The sequence below is a fragment of the Octopus sinensis genome, linkage group LG1 (assembly GCF_006345805.1).
Source record: "Octopus sinensis linkage group LG1, ASM634580v1, whole genome shotgun sequence".
Classification (NCBI taxonomy): domain Eukaryota; kingdom Metazoa; phylum Mollusca; class Cephalopoda; order Octopoda; family Octopodidae; genus Octopus; species Octopus sinensis.
This window is the reverse complement of record NC_042997.1, coordinates 71717060-71742426: the sequence shown is the minus strand read 5'-3', so window position 1 is coordinate 71742426 and position 25367 is coordinate 71717060. Positions and strand designations below refer to the sequence as shown.

General features: G+C 36.0%; 1 protein-coding gene across 1 annotated transcript in view; it reads left to right on the top strand.

Moving 5' to 3' along the window:
* LOC115213637 (A disintegrin and metalloproteinase with thrombospondin motifs 16) overlaps positions 1–25367 on the top strand; it is a 408361-nt gene that overhangs the window by 335353 nt on the left and 47641 nt on the right. The window contains exons 10-14 of the mRNA XM_029782588.2: positions 2636–2789; positions 9180–9275; positions 11086–11234; positions 20677–20740; positions 21908–22019. Of these exons, the coding sequence (XP_029638448.1) occupies positions 2636–2789; positions 9180–9275; positions 11086–11234; positions 20677–20740; positions 21908–22019 (575 nt within the window). The remainder of the gene's footprint in view (positions 1–2635; positions 2790–9179; positions 9276–11085; positions 11235–20676; positions 20741–21907; positions 22020–25367) is intronic.

Here is a 25367-nt window from a genome sequence, read left to right as displayed (position 1 = left end):
AGACGAAACTCAACCCTCATACAATGCTTGCTTGCCATGCTACCATTTACACTATACTGATTTCGCAAATGTCCTTTCTAAATAATGATGTAAATACTTATTTGCACTACTAGACACCAAGTCTCATGTGATTATCAAAGATATGTCAAAAGTATAACTGAAGCATTCGCCTATCTTAAAATTTTATGACTTTGTAACCAACCCAGAGAAACTAATTAGTCATCCATTAGTCTTTAGAATACCTTAAGGAGATGAAACAAATATTTATTTTTAATGCGTCTAGGCAAGTTCGGATGTAAGATATATTAGTCGCTGTTAAATACGTCATAGAACAACAACTACTTCCTTTTACGACGACAATGTAGTCATAACACATTTGGCTTATTGGCGCAAAGGATTCTGGAAAATAGGTGTTTCGAAATGTGCTTCATTAGCCAGAAGTACCTGAACCTAAACAGGCCATTGACTTTGTATATACTTTCGACGAACAAACTGTTTGCTTTTCGGTAAAAAAAACAAAAAAAGAAAACAGTTTTACCGTGTACAGTGAGATCCCATACAAATACTTAAACAAACAAAAATTTAATACAATGATCATTTTAATATGAAAATGCTATACAACAGACAAGTTATGGCTTTGTATTTCGTCTGGTTCAGTTCAGCATCGACCAAAACATAACATTTACGTAAATGATAAAAATATTAGTCATGCAAATTTAAAACAAAAATCTCATTTAAACGTGATGAAAACATAATGGAATAATAGGGTGTCTAATTCCGACATTTTGTAGAAATAGTGTAGCCAGTTTAATTGCTCCGACCACTCACTCCTTGACTATTGGGTATTCCATTCGGGTGAAAGACAAAAGTGGCATCAACGAAATTTGAACTCGGAAATTAAGGAGATGTACCAACCACAAGGGACAAAATATTCTGTCTACAGATTCACCGATTCAGCTACTCCACCCTCTTCAAAACCCACACGTTATATAAATTCTCTTGTTTATAAAAACATGAGATTTATCGTACGCTGACTTAAAATAACACTGCATGATTCATAAGAGTCCGTATATGTGCATGTATGTGCTTGCATAAATAGCTCTGAGTATCAGTCTCTGTACGAACATACACACACACACACGTGTGTGTGCGCGCGCGTGTGTGTGTACACACACATATAGCTATAAACATATACACGTGTATGTGTGTATGTATGTATATGTGTTTATATTTCTATTTATGTGTGTGTGTGTGTGTGTGTGTGTGTGCGCGTGTGTGTGTGCATGTGTATTACTCCTGCTATCTATAATTTTATGCAAATACGCATATATAATAAATTACATTCTGCGTGCACGCGGTTCGGCTATTTAAGGAGAATATATTTTAAGACTTTATCTTTGTTTGTCCTTAATCAATATCTATTTTAATATGGCTGGGAATTTTAAGAATTCTGTTCCACCCATTTCATTATCTAATCTATTCTTTCTAATTTATTTTAACTTTCATCAACATTTTTATTTTTACTAAGATAATATAGAACTGTTAGTTTTTATATTAACAATATAAAACTAAATCCATATTTGAAACGAAACTGAAAAATTTTGGGAGAACAATAAGATCAAAATGGATGAGTTGGTATGACAAGAATTTTAAAAATGCGCTCTAAAACCTTTTCTATGGACACAGAAACAGCGTGCAAAGACAACGTGAAAGTCAATAGAGGTGAGCGAAATGTTTTATAGAATAGCGTGCTGAACACTTCATCTTGTGACCGATATATATTGTCGTTTGATCTTTTACCAATTTGATGAGATCAGTTCTATTAGAATATGCCTGGCGCCACAAGCCATTAAAAGCCATTAGTGGTGCATTAAGTTAATAGTGTAGCATAGACTTTAGTGCAAAAGATATATAATTGTCCACGGTAAAGTAGACTAAGTAGGCGATGAAAAGTAACAGCAAAAAGTATTTTCAGTATACATAGCACATAGAACGAATAGTCTCATCATAGAGCCAGGTTTTAAAAGTAGCATTAGATTGGACAATGCTGTCCTTGCTTTGTTGATTAATTGAGACTGTATATGAATTTAGTACAAATAAATTCATTTTAAAATGTTTATTACGTTAAAATTTTATGCTTTTAAGTTTTTAATATCTCATAAAGGTAGTTCATAGCTACTAATTGCATGGGTAATATCAGTCGATCAACATTTTTTAACTCATTTTATAATATGAGTGAGGCCCTATCATATTAATGTGTAGAATGTTCCACTAAAATATTTTCCTCTGTACTTTGGTGTGATAAAGTGTCTACTTGGGTGACAGAGGAAATTATGTATGACAGCGAACTATCATTTGATACGGACCTAAAATATCTCGACATTTCCTGATTGGCATGACTGACAGGAACATTACTATCGGTAGGCAAAATTATTATTGATCTTAAACTAATCCATATGTCTTCCAAAATATCTTTCAGTTTAAGCAGTATGTCTTCCTGAATGTATAAGTCCAAAATCCCACAAACACACGCATATCTATGTATATCTATGCACTGATAGCTATTTTAATCATGCTACTCAGTATATTTCATTTTGACGTCATTTTGAGAATTGTATTTTTTTTTCTATTGCAGTACTCCTCAGTCAGCTTGTCTAAACGATGTACCCAAATTTGTGACTGAAATTGAGTTCCCTACCAAATTACCTGGAGAATTATATGATGCAGACATTCAGTGCAAGTGGCAGTTTGGTGACAAGGCACGATTTTGTATATTTGATTTTGACAAAGTAAGGAATTCATCTGTCTTTGATGCTTTGTTATCTCAATGAACACACATGAAACACACTCATTCGCACACAAACACACGCGTGCACATATAATTGATAAGCCGCCCACAAACAGAAAAGTCTTAGGTTAATGCGATTGCAGTAAGGTTTACAAACAACTATCTGAAACTTAAGTCCATCTCCAGATAAGAAGAAAAAAAGGACACATAACAGTATTATCTAGTTATGCATGGCATCTGAAAGGAAATTTTCTTGACAATTTCGACATCAATTGGTCGATAATTGAATGCAGTATGTCAACAAGAACAAAACGAAATGCTGTTAAATGCGGACAGTGCTGACATATTAAACCGTATCAGAGCTGGAAGAAACGTAGCTAAGCATTTTGTCCAACGCCTTAACGATTCTACCAGCCCACTGGCTTTTCAACAACAACAACAATCCTTTCTTTTATAGGCACAAGGCCTGACATTTGTGGGTGAGGGTGCTCGTCGATTACCTCGACCTCAGTGCTCAACTGGTCCTCATCTCATCAACCTTAAAAGGATTAAAGCTATTGTCGATCTCGGCGGAATTTAAATTTGGCATGTAAAGACGGAAGAAATGCCGCTAGCCATTTTGTCCGGCGTGCTAACGATTCTGCGAGCTCGTTGCCTTTATAGTAGTAGTAGTAGTAGTAGTAGTAGTAGTAGTAGTAGTAGTAGTAGTAGTAGTAGTAGTAGTAGCAGCAGCAGCAGCAACAATGACAACAGCAACATAGACGTTTATGAGTATAAATGAAAGAAAAATGCATTAACTCCATGCGCTTGTGTTTATTGGAAACAGTTAATGAATCATTTTATAATTTGGAGTTTCAGAACATCCCCCCACACACACACGCATACACACACACGTGGAATGTGTTTTTGATCAGACGGTATTTTCTTTTCAAGCATTTGCCTCATGTATGAAACTCCAAGTAACAATGATGTGAATCGTTAAATGTTTAGCAGCAAATATATATATGTGAGTTTGTATCTGTGTGCTTATATATATATAATTGTAAGTAAACTACGTGTGTCTGGGTGTGCTTGTGTATTTATAATTCGAATTGTTGAACATAGTAAAGACGATGTCTGTCGTATACTGTTATTATTCAATAAAGTAATCCTTTATATTAGAGCTCTGAATGCCAGAGTAGGCAGAGCATCTGATTTAGCGACTTGTGCTATTTAGTTATATCCTTTTGTTTTTAAAATTCTAATCTCTCAGAGATTGACTTTGCATTTCCTCCAACCAAGGTCGATAAAATAAGAACCATTTAAATCATTTAATCGGTTATATATTTCACCTCAAAATATTTAGACTTTATGCCTTTATTTACTACACTCCAACTGTTTGACTACATAAACGTATGGTTGCTAGAACGGGATTGTCCTTCCAGATCCCACAACATACAATGACGTGTTTGAAATTATGCTAAAGTATTTAAAGTAGATGACGAAGGTGTTAAGTCTATTTAATGAAATCGTTGATAAAAACCAGGGATAAGAAATGGTGGAAGAAGAAATTGAAATATTCTCAAGTAGAATGGAATACTTTCACTGATAGTTGAATACCGAATTTTCAGACTAGAAAATATTTCAGTTGCCTTGACATTTAACCAAAACAATCCCTTCTCTCTTGCTACTTTCTGCAAAGAAATTATTCTCTCTCTCTCTCTCTCTCTCTCTCTCTCTCTCTCTCTCTCTCTCTCTCTCTCTCTCTCTCTCTCTCTCTCTCTCTCGCTCCCTCTCGTTCTGCTCCCCCCATCTCTCTCTCTCTCTCTTTCGATATGAGACATGGATTTGAACTCGGCACTTGGATTTACAAAGGTCTGTATGTTGAAACCAAATTTTACAGGGTAGCTATTACTTACAGGAGTAAACATCAGCTCTGTAGCATCATTTATATCTGAGTATACTTGAATATTTAATATTAAGAGTCCCTAAGAATCGTTTCCGCGCCAGACAAAGCGGCATTTCTTCTGACTTTACATTCCAAGTTCAAGTGCCGGCGGAGTCGACTTCGCCTTTCATCCTTTTAGGATCGATAAAATAAGTACCAGTTAAACACTAGGGCCAATATAATTGTCTAATCACCACCCCGAAATTGGTGGTCTTGTGCTAAAATTTGAAACCAATATTAAGTGTCCCCGCTACCACGAACATTGACAGAATACGAACTACTGACAGCTCGATCACTTGTCCAACACCCTATCTTCTTTTTCTTTTTAACTTCCTCATATCTTTTTCCTTCTTTTTCTGCTATTCACCTCAAGGGACGCACGATAGGAATATTGAACCAATTCGCTTATCCATTCTTTCACATACATAACTAATAACTTTACATTGTGCTTTCTTTGTACGAAACCTGATATTTTGTTCTATTCATTTAAAGATAGGGTTCAGTCATTCTGTAATATTCTATGCTTCTTCTGTATGTTCTTATTGACATGGTCTATAGAAATATATTTCTAATAAGGCAATGAACATAAAATCTGCACTTATATTTTCTTTTATTTTATTTGTATTTCCAAATATGATTTCTCTTTTCATCTGGTGTAGTGTGGGTTGATAGCTGTTGTTCTGTGAGAAAATATTTCCTATAGTTCCCACGGGACTATATTTTTCTTCGGATTCTCCTTGATGTTGTAATGTCATTTCCTTAAAATATTCGTCTCGTCATTATTTATTTTATTAGGACAAGTTAAAAACACCTTTCACAAAGAATAAATACAGACATTCAGAAGTCAAGGCAACTCACACAACAATATTGGGACAATCACGTGTCTGACCACCTTGTACTTTGATTATGTTAGTGGAGAAGTATATGACACTATACTTTGTCTACTTCTCTTAAAGACATAGCACAACCTTCAGCATGACCTGTCTTGGTCAGTAGAGCATATGTACCGCCAAACCTCGGTCAGGACATCTTCCAGTTCCAGCTTCAGCGATAAATGGAAGTTCCCTCTGTTTTTAGAAAATGTTTCATTCCTTCTCACCCTTTGTTGAATAAATTCATTGGAAAAGGAAACATTGTCTTACGTAACAAACCTCCTCCTTTGCTCCTTAATTTTATTTGAGCTAATTCAAATAAATGTTCTCCTTTTGTTCCTCAGCGTTAGTATAGTGGTAGTACATTTGCTCGTACTGCTTTAACTTTTTCATTAGAATTAATCTTGGCAATACAGGACTTTTCGTTTCTTTTGTACAAGCGTAAAAGTCTGAGGTTGTGGCTCTGCTCGTGTTTTTTTATTTATTTATTTATTTCGACGTTTCAAATACGACGTTTGAAATAATCGTTTATGTTTATTCTACCATCAATGTGGCCAATAGCACTTCCAGCTACTTCTGAAGTGGCCATCTTGCAACACGTGTAAATATTGTAAATAACAAGTTGTTAAAAGTAGGTTTAACTTTTTTAAACGTGCAAAAACAAACCTTTTCTCTACTCAAGGTAATAAGGTAGACATTCACAAATTTCGAAACATTTATGTGAAAAATGAACCGAAATAAAGGCAGACTTTTACTGTTCAACCCGAACGACAACAACAATATTGTTTAATAAAATGATCATTCCTGATATAGGTACAAGGTCAGCAGTTTGAGATGAAGGGATTAGTCGTTATCATTGACTCCAGTTTTTGGCTACTACTTTATTTTATCGATCCCGAAAAGATGAAAGGCAAAGCTGAACTTAGCAGCATTTGAAATCAGGATGTTAAAAGCTGGAACAAATACCGCAAAGTAATTTTCCACTGCTTTGATGGCTCCATAAGCTCACTGGTTTAACTATATTTAGTGAAGTTGTTTTGCACACGTTACTAATACTGATTGGAAAGGCATCATATCACAACTTGATTAGAGAAAAACATGAGTGCAATTGTGTGAACAAAAATTCACATTAGACTGACAGTCACAACTCTTCCTCTCAGATTTATTGTGGGCGATTTCAGATGAAAGAAACATCTAGGAAAACTTGCCGAAAAAAAACTTGCATCTTGTGATAAATAATAAAACAGACACCAGAAGCCTGGATTTCTATTAAAGTGTTTTCGACAAAAATAGCCCACTAAAGCGATTCTTAACTTCCGTTATCTTTTTCTCGTTTCTGAAAATGCTGACGTCCACTTAAAATTTTTTGTTGAAATAATGAATCACATCCGAAATTGTCTGCGACTTAATAGTGAAGTCCTTAACTGCCATTAGATATAAACTATGAGCCGAATTATTCATTGTTTGTAACTGATTGGAGGAGACATTACATTGTGACCCAAAACAATACATTTGACCTTTATTGGCCCGGCTCATCGAGTAAGATTACAAAAACTACAAGTTGAAATTACGTATGATAAAGCCTGCAACCATGGATCATGGGATTCAATTTCAGGCATGGGATTCAATGTTCAGTAAAATACAGAAGCAAAAATTCTCTTACTGGCTTATGGGATCAAGTTCAAAATCCGCTAATTGTTTTCCGAGTAAGTTATTCATCAAATTCGTTTCGGAATAATTTACTCTGACAATCATTCAATTCTAGACAAACATGATTGAAACACTAGTGTTATTTTTTATTCGAGAAAGATTTTATTAACTTGGAGTGTTAAATCAACAAAATATTTTGGAAATGGCGATCTCAAAGTAAAAGGAATAATAAATCCTACCACCATTGGCACACAAGAAATAAGTATAATTTAGTTAATTTATAAATAATACTATTTTACTACGTCAACCAAAATACATCTACATTTTCTAAAGTTTTTTCATCATTATTTCCTTCGTTTCGTAGTTTAGGCGTTTGTTTCGAAACTACATGTTTTCAGGCTAGCTTCCAATGGGCAGAACTTCGTCTTCTACGATAGCATCGGACCAACCAAAGCCTTGTGAGTGAAATTTGGTTGGCGGAATATTTGTGAATGCCAGTTTCGTTGTAGACATAATACGTCACCAAGTTTAACTCCTCCTTATAACTAATAATTGCCTTTAATGAAATCCTGTGTGTTGTATGCGTTCGGGACACGTTTCCAGAATGATAATATTTTCTAGCTTTTTGTCACCAATTACGGACACCTCGAAAAGGGTCATGGGCACGGCCTTACTTCCAGCAGGTTTCAGTCTGCGAGTGGCAATAAATAGCCACATCATAAAACAGTGTATAAATTTAGAATGCTCCTTGCAGCATGCTAACTCCATAAGCAAAATGTTATCAAGACAACCAGAACAAATTACCGAGTGAAAGAGAGTCAAAGATCATCTTACTTCTCAAATGCTTGTCTTTACCCAAAAGTTTTCCTTCGGGGATTATATTCTGTTAGGTGTGACTGTTAACAAGACATTCTGTTTGTATGTTTTGGACAGTTATTTATATCGTCAACTTATGGTAATTAGAAAAGTTTCCTAAGATATTGTGATATGCTAGACACTCAAACAATTTAGCTGGTGTGTATTATTTATTAACAACTGTATTCATTTCACCATACATAAATATATCTCTGTTTACAAGACATGTCGATAGACGATGACGATAGAAAAAAACATATATATATACATACATGCATGCATTCTTACAGACAGACATATAGACAGACCGACTGACAGACATACATAAATACAGACAGACAGACAGATAGATTGTGTGAAGGCGCGTGGCGGAGTAGTGAGAGTGATACACTCACAATCGCAAGGTCGTGATTTCCATTCCCAGACCAGCAGTGCGTTGCGTTCTTGAGCAAAGCACTTCATTTCACGTTGCTCCTGTCCTTTAAATACGTTTATCTTGCGAGGTGACGCAAGAAAATCATCAGAACGGTCTCGCGTGCCATGTTTCGTATTGAGCGATCGAAAGGATGAATAGTACAACGTGCATTGTGAATTCCGACTACTTGGGATTGGTTGTCCAACCACATCGAAGGTTGATTGATAGATTGATTGAGATAGATAAATAGATAGATAGATAGATAGATAGATAGATAGATAGATAGATAGATAGATGATAGATAGATAGATAGAGATAGATAGATAGATAGATAGATAGATAGATAGATAGATAGATAGATAGATAGATAGATAGATAGATAGATAGAGAAATAGAGGAAGAGAGAGAAACAGACAGGAAGGTAGACAGACAGATCGACCAGTAGGCCAGACCTGTCACCACATTTTGGTATGGGTGGGCACTATTTTGTAAGCTGTATTTTCTAAATTTGAGGGAGCACCATGGAACAGTGAGGGTGGGAGGAGTGCCGTCCAATGCACCCGCTTAGCGATGGGCAAGCAGTAGGCTGAAGGAAAGAAATACTCACACGCGTGTATGCACAGCAACGTATCTATTCAGTCATGTGTATAATTTTACATTCGTTTATTTCAGGATTCTTGTAAATCCTTATGGTGTTACCTTGGAAATGAGAGATGTGAAACGAAATTCCTACCGGCAGCTGAGGGCACTTCCTGTGGACATGGTATGGTAGGTAGGCACATATGTATGTATGTATGAATGTATGTATGGCTATCTAGTGTCCATAGCAGAGGGAAGCATTGTTATGATACATGGTCCGGGCGGGTGTATATTTGTTTTAATTTGTTCTTTGGTTTTATTTATTGTAACATTGTTATCGTTATATTCCCAACCAAAGAAGGCATCTTCACTGTTTATTTGAGCAACATTTAGCATGTATTATACATCCATAGCATTACATCTTTTGATTTAGGTTCTGATGTACTAAATGACGTCTCTAGTTAACGGATGATGTAATTTTTCCCAGTTAAGTGCATCATTTATACACAATTGTTTTGCAAATTATTGTTTTTAGGTCATTCTAGAAAAATATTCACTTATTAAACTAAGCTGATTTAAGTAACAAAACACAAGGGATAATATTTGTTATATTTTATCTCTCTTGTGTTTATATAGTAATATCTTCATTTCTTTTTTAAAATATTTATTTCTTTATTGCCCACGGGGGTGTTAAACATAGAGGGGACAAACAAGGACGGACAAGAGGATTAAGTCGATAATATTGACCCCAGGGCGTAACTGGTACTTATTTAATCGACCCCGAAAGGGTGAAAGGCAAATCCAACCTCGACAGAATTTGAACTCAGAACGTAACGGCAGACGAAATTCCGGCAAGAATTTCGTCCGGCGTGCTAACGATTCTGCCGGCTCGCCGCCTTTCTTTTTTTTAATATTAACGCGATAATTAGGACAGCGAACTGGCAGAACTGGTTAGAACACCGGGCAAAAGGCTTCTCAGCATTTCGTTTGTCTTTACGTTCTGCCGCGATTGACTTTGTCTTTCATCCTTTTGGAGTATATAAAATAAGTACCAGCTGAGGATTGGTGTCGATATCCCCCAAAATTGCTAGCGTTGGGCAAAAATTTGAAACCAATATCAATTCGATGATTAAATTTAATTGGTTGAATTTAGAATGTATTGCAAGCTAGGTTTTGAACAAAATTTCCTGAGATATTGACGGTCAAATTTTTTAATCATAAGATTTTCGACCGAAATACACAAAGCATAGTGATGAGTTTGTCATTGGTAATAATCGTGGAGTGTGGATATTTTGCTCCTACCTTTATGACAGCGCTAAAAATGAATTTAATAGTGAGTGTAGACATTATGAGATAAAGCTGAGAAACACGAGCCAGATCAGAATTTATGAAGCCCTATTACGATGATGCAAATTGAAGCAACATAAGAAATGGATCAGTTTTAATAACTTGGATATTAAAATTTAATTGTTTTATTGCAGTATTACGAATAGAAAACGGATTTTCTGTGGGAACAGACAAAAATAGATTAAAATAACAGAGAAAACATAGTATGTAAAATAGAGACAACGAGTGCGGTTGAAACATTGTTGATAGAAAAATTAAAAAAGAAAATAGAGAAGTTGATCAATGTGCTAGAAACAATGTAACCAGAATACTTGACATTCGATGGATCGACTGAAAAGCAGCAAAACCTATCATATTTTTATGCAGGAATTAATTAGATTTCATTGTTTGATAGATGTTAGTTTCTGGCGAACCAAATGAGTCGAATTCCTTTCAGTTTCCAATTGTTGGCAGTGCGTGGTATGTACAGTTTGTATGTTTTGTTTAGAGGTGTGATATGTGTGTAAGTTAGAGAACTGTATGCTAATGAATAGATTAGCAAACTGCGTGGTAATGGATACATTACTTATATGCGTTGGAGTACAAGTTAAAGAAAACAATGGTATATTTTTTCTTTCTTTTTCTTTTTTGTATCATAATGTTTATTTTGTAGTGGTGTCGTGGTGGTAGCTGTGTTAAATTTGGCAAAAATGGCCCTAAACCGATTAATGGTGCCTGGTCTAAGTGGACGGAGTGGACAAAGTGTTCCAGGAGCTGTGGTGGCGGTGTAACGTATCGTGAACGTCAGTGCAATAAACCTTTGTGAGTTTTTTTTTAAGAATTTGATATACATGTTTTCTATACTAACATTATCAAAACAATAATGATAACAAAAGCAATATTAAGAACTAATAACAACCAAACATAGCAATTACAATACATTGGCACACTATGACATATATTAAGGGAGGCTATGAAATCAATGTTGTTTGTCTTCTTGATTCGTTAGAAAATAGTACAAGTAACGGGTTGATTACATCAACTAATTCTACCCCAAAATTCTTCAGCTTATACTTTGTACTGTATTCAACTAGTACTTATTATATCAATCCAGAACTGATGAAAGGCGAAGTCAACCTCGGCGGCTTCTAAACTCAGAACGTAAGGATGAACAAAAAGCAGCTAAACATTTTGCCCGGCGTGTTAACGATTGTGCCAGCTCGCTGCTTTAATAGCAATAATAATTATTATTATTATTTCAAATTTTTGCCATAAGGGCAGCTTAGGGGAGGTGAGGATGAGTTGATTACATCGACCCCGAAAAGAACTTGAACTAAGAAAGTAGCAACTGGCGAAATGTCCCAAAACATTTTGACCAGAGCGCTAATGATTCTGCCAACCCGCAGTCTTTAATAATAATGATAATAATCCTTTCCACTATAGGCACATGGCCTGGTTTTTGTGGGGAGGGGGACAGTCGATCACATCGACTCCAATACTCAACTGGTACTTAATTTATAGACCCAGATAGGATGAAAGGCAAAGTTGATCTCTGCGGAATTTGAACTCAGAACTAGCGACAGACGAAATACTTTTCTACTCTTGGTACAAAGCCCGAAATTTTGGGGGAGGAGGCCAGTCGATTAGATCGACCCCAGTACGCAACAGTTACTTAATTCATCGACCCCGAAAAGATGAAAGGCAAAGTCGACCGCGGCGGAATTTGAACTCAGAACGTAAAGACGCACGAAATACCGCTAAGCATTTCGCCTGACTTGCTAACGATTCTACCAGCTCCCCGCATTTATAATCCTTTCTACAATAGGCACAAGGCCTGAAAATTTGGGGGAGAGGACTAGTCGTTTACATCAACCCCAGTACGCAACTGGCACTTAATTTATCGAGCCCCGAAAAGGATGAAAGGCAAAGTCGACCACGGTGGAATTTGAACTCAGAACGTAGCGACGAGCGAAATACCTATTTCTATTTCTTTAGTACCCATAAGGGGCTAAACACAGAGAGGGCAAACAAGGACAGACAAACGGATTAAGTCGATTATATCGACCCCAGTGCGTAACTAGTACTATTTAATCGACCCCGAAAGAACGAAAGGCACAGTCGACCTCGGCAGAATTTGAACTCAGAACGTAGCGGCAGACAAAATACCGCTAAGCATTTCGTCCGGCGAGCGTGCTAACGATTCTGTCAGCCCGCTGCCTTGATGATGATGATGATAATAATAATAATAATAATAATAATAATAATAATAATAATAATAATAATAATAATAATAATAATATTAAATCTCAGAACGAGATGCAAACAGTAATCGCTCGACAATGTAAAGTATAATAGCCATCTCAATATGGCTAACCACAAAGGGGGGGGGGGTGTTACTGTAGTTTTTTAGCCCCAGGAGATCATCGTCTCCAGCTGGCTTTAGTCACACTATCTGTGCCCTTATGGTACTTGCAAAGGGAGGCCATCCCTTTCTCGTAAGCCTAAGTGATACGCACCGGACCGCGGTTTCGAGGTTATTGCCTCTTATCAACGGGCGGTAATCACCGGATCACGATGAAAGAAAAGGCCTGTTTGCAAATATATAAGAGTTTTTCTAGTGACTTCTGCCACTGATTTCGAAAAACTGTCTGTAAGCATTATTAAATCTCAGAAAAATAATAATAATAATAATAATAATAATAATAATAATAATAATAATAATAATAATAGAATAAAAAAAGGAAAAGAATCTTTCTAATCGATCTATCAATACCATCAGATGACAATATTTCTCTAAAAGAAACGGAGAAACTTTCAAAGTACAAAGATGTGGAAATAGACGTAACTCGAACGTGGAGTCTAAAAACAGAAACAATTCCTATCATAGTAGGCGCATTAGGTATGATAAAAAAAATATTCAGGACTAACACCAGGACTAATAAGTGTATATAACAAACTGGCACTACTAGGCACCGCACACATCCTACGTGAAACACTTTTCAATAAGAGCATCACAACAAACCACAGCACATACCCAAGGCATACAGAGCTGCGCTCGGTAGTGTAGTGAAAGCACGTGATAAGAATAAGACTACTGAATAATAAAATTAATGATAATAATAATAATAATAATAATAATAATAATAATAATAATAATAGTAATAATAATAATAATAATAATAATAATAATAATAACAACAACAATAACAATAATAATAATAATAATAACAACAATAATAATAATAATAATAACAATAATAATATTACTAATAATAATAATAATAATAATAACAACAACAACAACAACAACAACAACAACAACAACAACAACAACAACAACAATAATAATAATAATAATAATAATAATAATATAATAATAATAATAACAATAATAATAATGATAATAATAATAATAATAATAATAATAATAATAATAATAATAATAATAATAGGATCGAAGCGATAAATGCTTTAGCCATACAAGTCGTGACTTAGTTTCAATATCGTTAACTGGCCAATTACTGAAATATGTAACCTTGACAGAAAAATACGAAAGCTGTTGACAATGCATAGAATGCACCACCCTAAGGCAGATATAGAACGACTTTATCTGCCAAGAAAAGAGGGAGGCCGTGGACTTTTACAACTGGCAATATCAATGAAGATTGCTACAATTGGCCTAGACACCTACCTGAAAAACTCTGAGGACTGGATGTTAAAACTTGTCTCAAAACATGAAAACAAGAAAGCATCATACTCAGTAACAAAACAGTCAAAGGAATATCTAAGTGAATTCCGAATACAACAAATTTCGGAATTAGACACACAAGAAACAAGCACAGAAAAAGCTAAGCGCATGAAAACCCGTGCTAAAACTGCTGCCTTAGATATTCTGAATGATAAATGGCAAGAAAAACCTCTCAATGGCAAATACCCAAGTGAATAATACAGATGTTGACAAAGCCCTGACCCATGGAATTTGAAGTGAGAACGTACTGGCACACCAAATACCGCTAAGCATTTCGCCCGGCGTGCTAACGTTTCTGCCAGCTCGCCGTCAGGTTTCTAGTGTCTAATTTGATTGTTACACTGAATCATTGCATCTCACAGGGTTTTGCAGTCTTCATTCTCAGTAACTCCTTCTGGGATTTGGTCATAGCACACCTTTGATCTTTCTAGGTCATAATTTCCACAAAGTTCCCAATATATCGATCTTGCCACATTGTTATATCGTCATTTGTAGTCACACTGTGCCAATTTAGGGCATTCACTAACAATGTGTCACCATGTTCCACTCCTCTCACCACACATTCTGCATTTGTTAGTCTCAGTTCTCTTATCAATTCTGTACTTCACATAGTTTGCTCTGAATGCTTGTTTTTTTTTGTGCTGCGCATAAAAGTGCTTCTGTTTCTATCTAAATTCTGTCATTCTTATTAAAAGCAGCGATCTGGCAGAACCTTTAGCACCCCGGGAGAAATACTTAGCGGCATTTCGTCCGTCTTTACGTTGAGTTCAAATTCCGCCAAGGTCGACTTTGTCTTTCATCCTTTCGGGGTCGATGAAATAAGTTACGTACTTGGGTCGATATAATCGACTAGCCCCCTCCCCCAAAATTTCAGGCTTTGTGCCTTTAGTAGAAAGGATTATTAAACGGCGGTGATCTGGCAGAACCTTTAGCAGGCCGGAGAAAACGTTTAGCAGCATTTTGTCCGTCTTTACGATCTGGATTCAAATTCCACTGAGGTCAATAAAAATAAGTAATTGACTTATTCACTCCCTCGAAATTAGAGGTCTTGTGCCAAAATTTGAAATGATGATGATGATGATCATCATCATCATCCTCATTATTATCCTCATTATTATCTATAGAATGCATTACACACGCATGCACGCACACACACACGCGCGCACACATACACACACACGCACACACACACTACCCAAACTTTCACACATCATTGAACGACTGCAGTGCATTGTTAGGCCCTAGATTACATCCTTAACTCTATTATGTTGGTAACAGTTATGAAGAACTCACTTCCTCAAACTTATTGTTATCTCGCGTGAAAGTTTTTCTGTTCATATTCTCTTAACGAAACGTCTCAAAAAATATGACTAATATGCTGAGAATATATCTTGTTAAAAGAATGTTATTGCCACAGAATTTTAAAATAAATAACATGCGTATGTGTGGTTAGGTGGCCGTGGAAACCTGTATGGTGTGTCTATAGGTGAGATGTTCGTGTATATTGCGGGTAGGGATTCATAAACACGTATACATAATAATGATGATGTGTATAACAAGCTCATTCAGTGTGTGTGTGTGTAAATTCTGTATTCGCCCTGGAGAAGGTGGTATAACTTGTAATAAAGTTTGGTACTGAGCGCGAACATGTATCAAAACTGTGAGTCGGAGAAGAAGCATTTTGTTGGACTCACAGTTTTAATAGAAGATATGTATCATCGTATACATAATCGTTTCTAGTCCAGGCACAAGGCCTAACATTTGGGGGGAGTGGGCCAGTCGATTAGATCTACCCCAGTGCGCAACTGGTACTTAATTTATCCACCCCTAAAGGATGAAAGGCAAAGTCGACCTCGGCGGAATTTGAACTCAGAACGTGACAGCAGACGAAATACCCATTTCTTTAGTACTCACAAGGGGCTAAACACAGAGAGGACAGACAAAGGGATTAAGGCGATTACATCGACCCCAGTGCGTAACTGGTACTTTATCGACCCCGAAAGGATGAAAGGTAAAGTCGACCTCAGCGGAATTTGAACTCAGAAAGTAAAGACACACGAAATACCTATTTCTTTATTACCCACAAGGAGCTAAATACAGAGGGGACAAACAAGGACAGACATAGGTATTAAGTCGATTATATCGACCCAGTGCGTAACTGGTACTTAATTTATCGACCCCGAAAGGATGAAAGGCAAAGTCGACCTCCGCGGAATTTAAACTCACAACGTAACGCAGACGAAATACCGTAAAGCATTTCACCCGGCGTGCTAACGTTTCTGCCAGCTCGCCGCCTTATGTACATATACATAATATAAACGTTGTATTTCCACGCTGGATCTTAGTGGTTACTGTCATTGCGTATAGTAATCTTTTAAAAAGTTTCTAATGTATCATATAAATGTAACTTTTGACGCTGAATCCGAAGTTGTTACAGATGTTCAAAGTTAGATAATTTTCAGAATTTCCAGCCAATCAGAAAACAACGCGTTCGTTTGCCTCTTCCATTATCTGTCATAGCAGTGAGAAAGCAGGAGGGTGGGTGTTGGTGGGGTGGGGTGGGTGGTTTCACTGGCATGTCAGAACATTAAATTAGCTACAGTAAACAGTGAAAAACATTAAAGGATTCGCGAGCAAATTAAATATTTAAAAGCTACGAGTCACCCGACAAAAGTCACTAGCAATAACAGTGAAAAACATTAAAATATACACGTGCAAAGTAAACAGTGAAAAACATTAAAAGAGTCGCGAGCAAATTAAATATTTAAAAGCTACGAGCAAACCAGCAGGAGTTGCTAGAAATAACAGTCAAAACATTGCTTAAAACATACATTTCTTAGTTGAAAAATTCAAGAACGAAACTTTGCAATACACTCTAGGATATTATAAAGTAAATTATCTTTCTCATATCTCCTTCTCCACATAAATTTGTAAAGATATAAGTCAACCATGGAACGGTGTGTCCCATATCGGCCTTTGTTTTCACTCTTTAAAGACGCCCATGTACTCCCAATTTGTTGAGTGAGTCCCTTCTTTTGAGTTTATAAATTCAATGCTATGATTCAGTTTTATGTTTGAAATCATAGCCATCGATTTCTGAGATATGATTATAAGCTCGCCACTGGTCACTAAAGATAGTGGTTCCTGGAAGAACTTTGTGTCGTACACAGTCCTTGTTTACACTCCTTGTGCGCATGCGCAGCATCTTTGGTTACTATAGAAACAGAGTTCTTCGCAATCAGCAATGGAACACGTGGTGCTTCTTTGCTTATGCTAACAGAACTTCAAAATTGTAGACAGTGACGATAACCACAAAGATCCCAAACGTTTGTATTTTTCATGTCTAAGCATGTTTATATGTACACGTATATACTAAGTAGTACAGCATATTTTCATTCATAGATACAAACATTTCCTTAAAGTGGTGAAATATCAAACACAATTCTTCATTTCATTGCTTCTATCGCAGTTTCTATTGTCTTAATTTCACATTAATGATGCACCTATATCTATACCGAATAGAACACCATGTTAAAAATGAAGAAGCCCTAACATAACTTTCCTCATTTCCTTCAACATAGTGTTGTAACACTTCTTTCTCGTTCTATTAATCTAAGTCTCTCGAGATCAACGCTCATATTTACAGGTCACTCCAAATACTATGCTTGAAGAATCAGTTATATCCGTTACCGTCCTGTCACTCACGTTTTATATCACTGTGTACCTAACTGAAATATTATACTGTGTCTATGGAACTTGGAGTTACGTGATAAGGAATTCATCTACTTCAAGAATTGAACGTGACTTAAAATAGATTAATTCCTTATCACGTGCTGTCATTAAGCTGAATTCTCATACATGTTTATCTTCAGAACTAAACTAATAGGTTTACATGGACATAAATGATATTATTATACGTTATAAGCTCCAGTTCGAGATAGTGACGATAAACCAGCCCATTGATGGTTCTTTGAAACCTTATCTAGCATTCTCTGTTATTCTATTGCCTCAAATTCAATTCTACACTTTGTTCCTCATATTGTAACTGTACTATAACGATAAGATATATTTGTGTGTTACCAGTGTGATGATTTGGTTGAGTTGATGTCGATGAAAAGAACACAAATTCCGCTGATGTTTTAAATCAAAAATTATTTTTATTTTAGCAAACTATGTGTATTTTCGTTACTACCAACGAAAAAGAAAAGACGTTTACAGCAAGTTAGATAGTTCTAAGTCGGTATCAGACGTTGTTGCGGTCGAGTATGTTTGGTTGCCACTTTTCAGTTTCTTCAATTTGTGTTTCAATTGGTTTCATATTTAGTGTAATGATGTAGCGTTTTAAGCTAACCATTGACATGAAATTCATTTCGTCATTAATCAATAAATAAAAAGTTAATAGCATTTGAAGTTTTCAAATTTTGGGCAATTTTAGCCAATCGTAAGCCACCGACACATTCATGCCTATTTCCATAGTAACAAGCCAAACGTGAGAACTTATTTGTCTGCGAGAAAGTACATGGGTTGACAAATATATTCTACGTGAAACCACGTGCGTTGACGTTGTGTTCTTGTGTCCATCTGTTGCTTGTACGTTGGTGGTGAGATGTGCTAAAAATAACAGCTAAATAGGCCTTGAATCACGAATCCCCAGGGTTTGCTTTTTAGTAGGGCAGGGGGTTGCATGATCGTATGAATTCCCACATGTAGAATACAAATTCGCAAAAGTTTTATGACAATTCCAAAAATTAAAAAAGCGGTTATATGTCGTGCGTATAGTAGAATTTGATTTATTTAGAGTTTCATGTTAAAATACATGCTATTTTCAGAATGTTGACATCTTATGCAGTCACGCGCTAAATAATAGCTTCCAAATCCTGTTTTCTGACAGGGCAAAAATGATCAAACTTTAGACCTCCATAACTTTTTCTTTTTAATTTCTGGAAAAAGTTAAATATCTCCTGAGATTCAGTATAGAAATTTACATCAATACACCAAATTTTAAAATTTTCACTAAACTCTGAAATTTCTTCAGGTGCCGCCAAACAGAAAAGATCCGCCCATGAATCAAATTGGGATTTATGAAATTATAAAATTGAACATATCAAATGATATTACATTTATCTTTGATTTCCAAATGTATGATAAACACACGCGTGCATACACACACATACGAATAATTCTCCTAATTGTTGCATTGTTTCAAGCTGGATACTATGAAAACAAGTTGCTTATTAAGAGTCTTACTTTCTTAAAGTGGAAGACTGGCTCTTCACAAAGTAACGGAAGTATTATAGCATGTAATTTGTATTTGAAAGCTGAATTGAGCTGAATAAAATAATGCACCTTACATACAAAGACAAAAATACACGAATGCAAGTGTGCATGCGTACGTGAAACAAGCAGAATATGTGTGTATGTGGTGTGAATGTGTAAGAGAGAGAGAGAGAGAGAGAGAGAGACAGACAGACAGACAGAGAGACAGACAGACAGACAGAGAGACAGACAGACAGACAGATAGTGTGTATGTGTGTGTGTGTATAAACTACATTAAGATATGATCTCAACACTATAATCTAATAAAATCCCTATAGTGCCTACTTAATATTTGATGGACTGAACCTAGTGGGAGTCGTGCCCCGACTATGGGTTGAATTGCTGATAGTATGACAGCTCAACTGTCACTCTAATTACAAATCTGGTTCCTAACAATTACTTTGCTCATCTAGTACATTGAGTGAAATATTTACAATCACTTTGAAATCACTTACAGTCGAGCAAAACATCTTATCGGTTGGTGGAGGTTTATGCAAGCTGAACGTGGAATGAGCTACGGTGCACCTGCCCACCACTACTACTACTACCAAGCAATAATGCATTTTTTCAGACTCTCCTTCCCGACTATATGTCACCTACCAGATAGCTTTAACGAATGTAATTTTGATGCCACTGTCAATAGAGGTTAATAAAATTGTTCTTATTGTGTTGTTTCAATTATATATCCAATTACAGCGTAGCTTGTATTTTATATATGCGTCTACTCTGATTTAGTTGAGAAATGCACCGTTAATTACTGATTCTGTCATGATGTCGATGACTAGAATCGTTTATCCTGTGGTTCAGTATTTCAGACATTACAAAGTAAGTATTTTGTAACTCTTAATACATTTTAAAATCTGAGTTGAAAACATAATCTTGACGTAGTGATTCACCAACCAATGACATTGGTCAAGCCCTAAATTTGTAATCGGAAACTGGGTGTGCTTTATATCACACGTACACTTAGTTACTGGATTTATTATTTTATAATGACCTCATTTTAAAAGTTCGTAACATTCTCAAGAAAAAGTTAATAGTTTAAGGACTTAATTCGAATTTCTGAGTTAAGAATCAATCTTTCATGTAAATACAACTAACATTTTGAGTTTTGTCCTTGTTCCTAAAATAGAAGACAGAATAGAATCCGCGCTTATTTCGTATTCTTTTAATAATTTAAATACTTTTATTTTTTTATAGCGCTCAGTATGGAGGGCGGCCCTGCGAAGGAATTGCTAACATATCAATGATCTGCAATAAGAAGGTAAGTTTGAAAGACTTACACCCACATAGTCAATTTATATAAACTGCTATATTTGCTTCTATGTAATATGTATAAGCCAGAAAATACTTAAACCCTGGTCAGTCTCGAATAACTCTTTTGAAAATACAAGTACGCCTAGATTGAAATAAAATTCACATTTATTAGACGATTACACATACTAAAACCCATGACAGAAATGAACGCTGATCGGCTGATTAAAGCCAAAAAATACTAAAATGTCCATAAACTGTCAAAAATAAAAGGTCGGTGTCGTTTCTGTCTCTAAGCCAATCGGTGGGGCAGAGGGAGGCCAGTGCTCATTACTTTTGCAGGTTCTTTCATATAATGGTGAGATCGATGCAGATGAGTTTGAATATCCGCCGCAGATCGATATCTGTTGAAAGATGCAGGTGGGGAGGAAATTCTAAAAAGTATTGCCTTGGAGACGAATGACTGGGAGAAATGCTTAGTACAGATTTCTTTTAAGTGAGGTACGGTAAGTCAAGCAGAACTAGTAGGCATCGGAGGAGAAATCACGTACATAAATATATGTCATTACAGTAGCTACATATGAGGCACAGAAAAGAAACAGCCATTCTATGAGACAGAAGTTTGCTTCTATCAAGGATTTTAGCATGTGTAATAGCATCATCGTCTAATAGGTGTAAATTTTTATTTTACTTTGGGTGTTACTTGTGTTCTCTAAAGAGTTATACGAGACTGACTGGGTTTGAAGTGTCTTCTGGCTTTAACAATGGGTTTTAAATTTGAGGTCCGTATGAGGGATCATAAGAATTTGTGGAGGCTTGCTTTGTAGTGACTTTGAGGATTCTGAGGTTTATATATTTTCGAAGCTTCACTCAATTTACAACGGATAAGTAGGTAATTTTTCTCACTGTAACTTGTATATATTTTTTTATTTATGCCCTCATTATGCCAAAGCATGATAAATGGCATTAAAAAGAAGAAAATAACTTCAAATGGAATCCAGAACAAATATCTGATATTACTTCACCAGATGCTTATCTCTACGGTATCCACAAACCATAATAAGTGTTTAATAGATATTTTTCAATATGAGTAGATATTTTAAAATGATTATAAGCGAGTATGTTTGCATCACTAGGTATTACGTTAACATTTTTTCCTCTTTGCATCTTTCATCAGAAATGTCCACTGGGGCAAGAGAATGATTATGAAGCCGAATGCAAGACTTTCAACAAACGTTCTGTCAATGGCTGGTTCCTTGATTGGGAACCACAACGGAAAATGTACAACCGTAAGTTGAATATAATGTTCTTTACATCTATCTTATCTTTATTAATATGCTGTTGCTCTATATTTATCAAAAGTCACGAGGCTATTTAGCTACTGTTAGAATATATAGTAGTTATATCATTTCACCTCCCTGTTTCCATGACCAGGAAACTTAACAATGGCTAACTCAGAGCACTTAACTTCGACTTGTGCTATTATCAAGAGTTTTATTAAATTTTAATTTTGAGCCCTGTATAAGGTAATTAGAGATCAAGATAGTGTTAGTTTTTCATCGAAAATTCTTTAGATACTTTATATACAGATAAAAAAAATGTAATTTTCGACTGTGAGCTTTCAGATATAGGGTTGTCCTCAATTTATTGATCTCTCACTGAAGTAGGTCACACTGAAGAGAGCAGAGCCAATTGAGGTGAAATAGTTCTGTCATAGTGTTGTGATACGACGCAAACATTTCTGTACTGGACGGATGGCACGGGGGCCAAGCCTCGGACGAATCTTAAAGATGGGCAATGTTGATGGAATATTTTCCTCATCATACAGATATAGAGCCCACAGCGGCGGTGGAGGGAGCAAAGCCTGAGCTTTTTGAATAGATCCCAACAGTCAAGGCTTGTCCTGTCGTCCTCCGCAGACCTCCGCCAAGCAGCTCATTTTAAGATAGATAAGCGAGTAAAATTACTAATAGAGAAACGAAAATAAACTTTGGAGACAGCAACGCCACCATAGGTTACGTGCAAAAGATGAACGTGTTTTCAAGGGAGATAATCAAAGAACGTAACATTGTAATATTTCATGTAAAGTAAATATAACAAATGAAAAATCCTTCACGAATCCATAAAATTCCCGGATCACTACCAAACTTTCATCATCTGTTCCTTGTGTCATTACCAACGTTTTCTGCAAGTTTCATCAAATACTGTTCACAACATTTTGAGTTATTTTACACACAGATGGACAGACGGACAAACCAACGCCAATGAAAACATAACCTCCTTCGTTGGCGGAGGTAATAAAAAATATTTCGAATCAACGAAGGTACGTCTATGCTGCTGGTCGACCCACTAGAAACAATAGTCAAATATCACTTAATTACATGTTCTTGTCTTTAAAAAGGAATTAGAGTGAATAAGGTAGTTCTAGATAGACAAAATGCAAGATAGTAACGACTACAACGACTCTTATCATAGTTCTCTATACTCTGGCTTGATCTACAGTCAACAACGCTGATAACAAATAGCATTTCTATGTTAAATTTTTGCACAAGAATCTTTGACATTCTTATGATTGTGGCTATAAATAATATTATCCATTCTTTAATACATTGACAAGCTCAAAAGCCATTATTATCTACATAGACAAGGCGGCAAACTGCTAGAATCTTTCAAGCGTCGGATAAAAATGCCTGTTTACCGTTCTGTGTTCAAGTTCCACTAACGTTAAAGTTGCCTTGCATCTCTCTGAAAGTTAATAATTTAAGCACCCATCGCTAATTGTTTTACCGAATCAAACTCGCTTGCGAGTGACGGCTGCAGACGTATAGAAACTGTATCGTTAAAGGTTAAGTTTCTCAGATATAAACAAAACCTAGAGTAATGACGCATTCTACTAGCAGTTCAGTGAGCATTGCATCAGTTCGTCAAGTTGTAGTTCTCTAAGTGATAATCTGATTCGAAAGTATCATTAGACTTAAAATTTGATCAAGCATAACATGAAATACTAGGTCGTACTTATTTGCATCCCATTACGTTCTGGAATTCTAGTTCCGTCCATTTCAACCTTCTGAAATATATGAACTGAAATAACTTGGTTACAATCCAGTGACTAAATCCAAACTCTGCCATCCTCCCTTATATTTTATAAAGAATATATAATACATATGCGTCCAAGCTCAAAGCATACTGTTGAAACTAATGGCACAGGCACAGCTGATGGGTTAAGAAATTCGTTTTTCAATGTCAAAATAGTGTGGCACATTGGGTAAGTATATTCTAACATAGCCTTGGGTCAACTCAAGCCATATGGGTGAAATTGTTTTGACAAAGACTGGAAGCGCAATTAAATGGGTTTATTTTATTTATCTGTAATTCAATAAGACCAATTTGTCCCATTCCGCGTCTCTCTCAGAAACTTTTAGACACTGCTTGTATCTGTGGAATACCAATCCTCTTATGTGCCAATACTATGAGTAGGTATTTTAGCTGATGCGACTGGGACACTCATTGTGGAAGGCAACGGAGGACCTATACATATCTAGTACAGAAAATTAATAAATAGTACAAATTTCAAGCTTAATTTTTTGTCCTGTTGGTGTTGTGTTGCTTATCCCCAAGTCGGCCCTGATAAAGTAGACTTTTGATCAGAGACTTCCCAGATATGACCATCTGTATTCTACCTTTATTTAGAGATATTTTTTTCCAAGACTGGCAATATCTACTGTGTCATGTCCATTTATAATACTGTTAATTGTAATTTGGCTGCTGTTTCTAGCAGGTTCCGTGGCGGAAGAGAGCAGTGGTTCTCAACCATATTTTGCATGAGACTCTCTCTCTCTCTCTCTCTCCTCCCCTCTTTTACTCTCTCTGCTTTTGTATACGTGCGCACGTGTTTTGAAGTTACTTCTCAGAATTGTCGCAAATTGCTATAAGTAGTGTACGACTCCTGAAGGATAAAAAGTAAGTCGACGATCCTCGGCAAATTTTCATTCAAAACGTAATTCAATGTAACTAAATATCCCAAGGCATTTTGTGATAAGCTCTACTGATTCTACCATTTCACCACCATTACATAATATAAATTTATAAACACTACACATTGAAATATATTTTAAGAACATTATCCTTTTTGAAAAGACATGTTTTTTTTTCTTTTCTTACTCTCGACACGTCATTGCCCGACCGAGAAAACATTTCTAGAATGGTATTTCCAAAAGGAAGGGTGTTGTTATATAAGCTGAGCAAAAGGAAGTGCAGATATATTAAATTTTCTTCTGTAAAAACATACCACTCTTCTCTCTTTCTCCCCTGTACATGGCATTCGCTAAACACAGACAAAAGCACAAACACGAGCTCATACATACATACATACACACACACACACACACACACACACACATACACACACACACACACACACACATATATATATATATATATATGCGTGTCTGCGTGTTTATGGGTGTGTGTCTGTGTGTGTGGTGTGTGTTTACGTGTGTGTACACACACACACACACACACATACATGCAAGTAGACTGTAAAACAGCTTTATTTTCAAACATTATATTGAAGACCCGATGGTGTGTCTTCAATACAGGATAAAATGTGTGCATTTCCGTTGATTTCAGCAACGAAT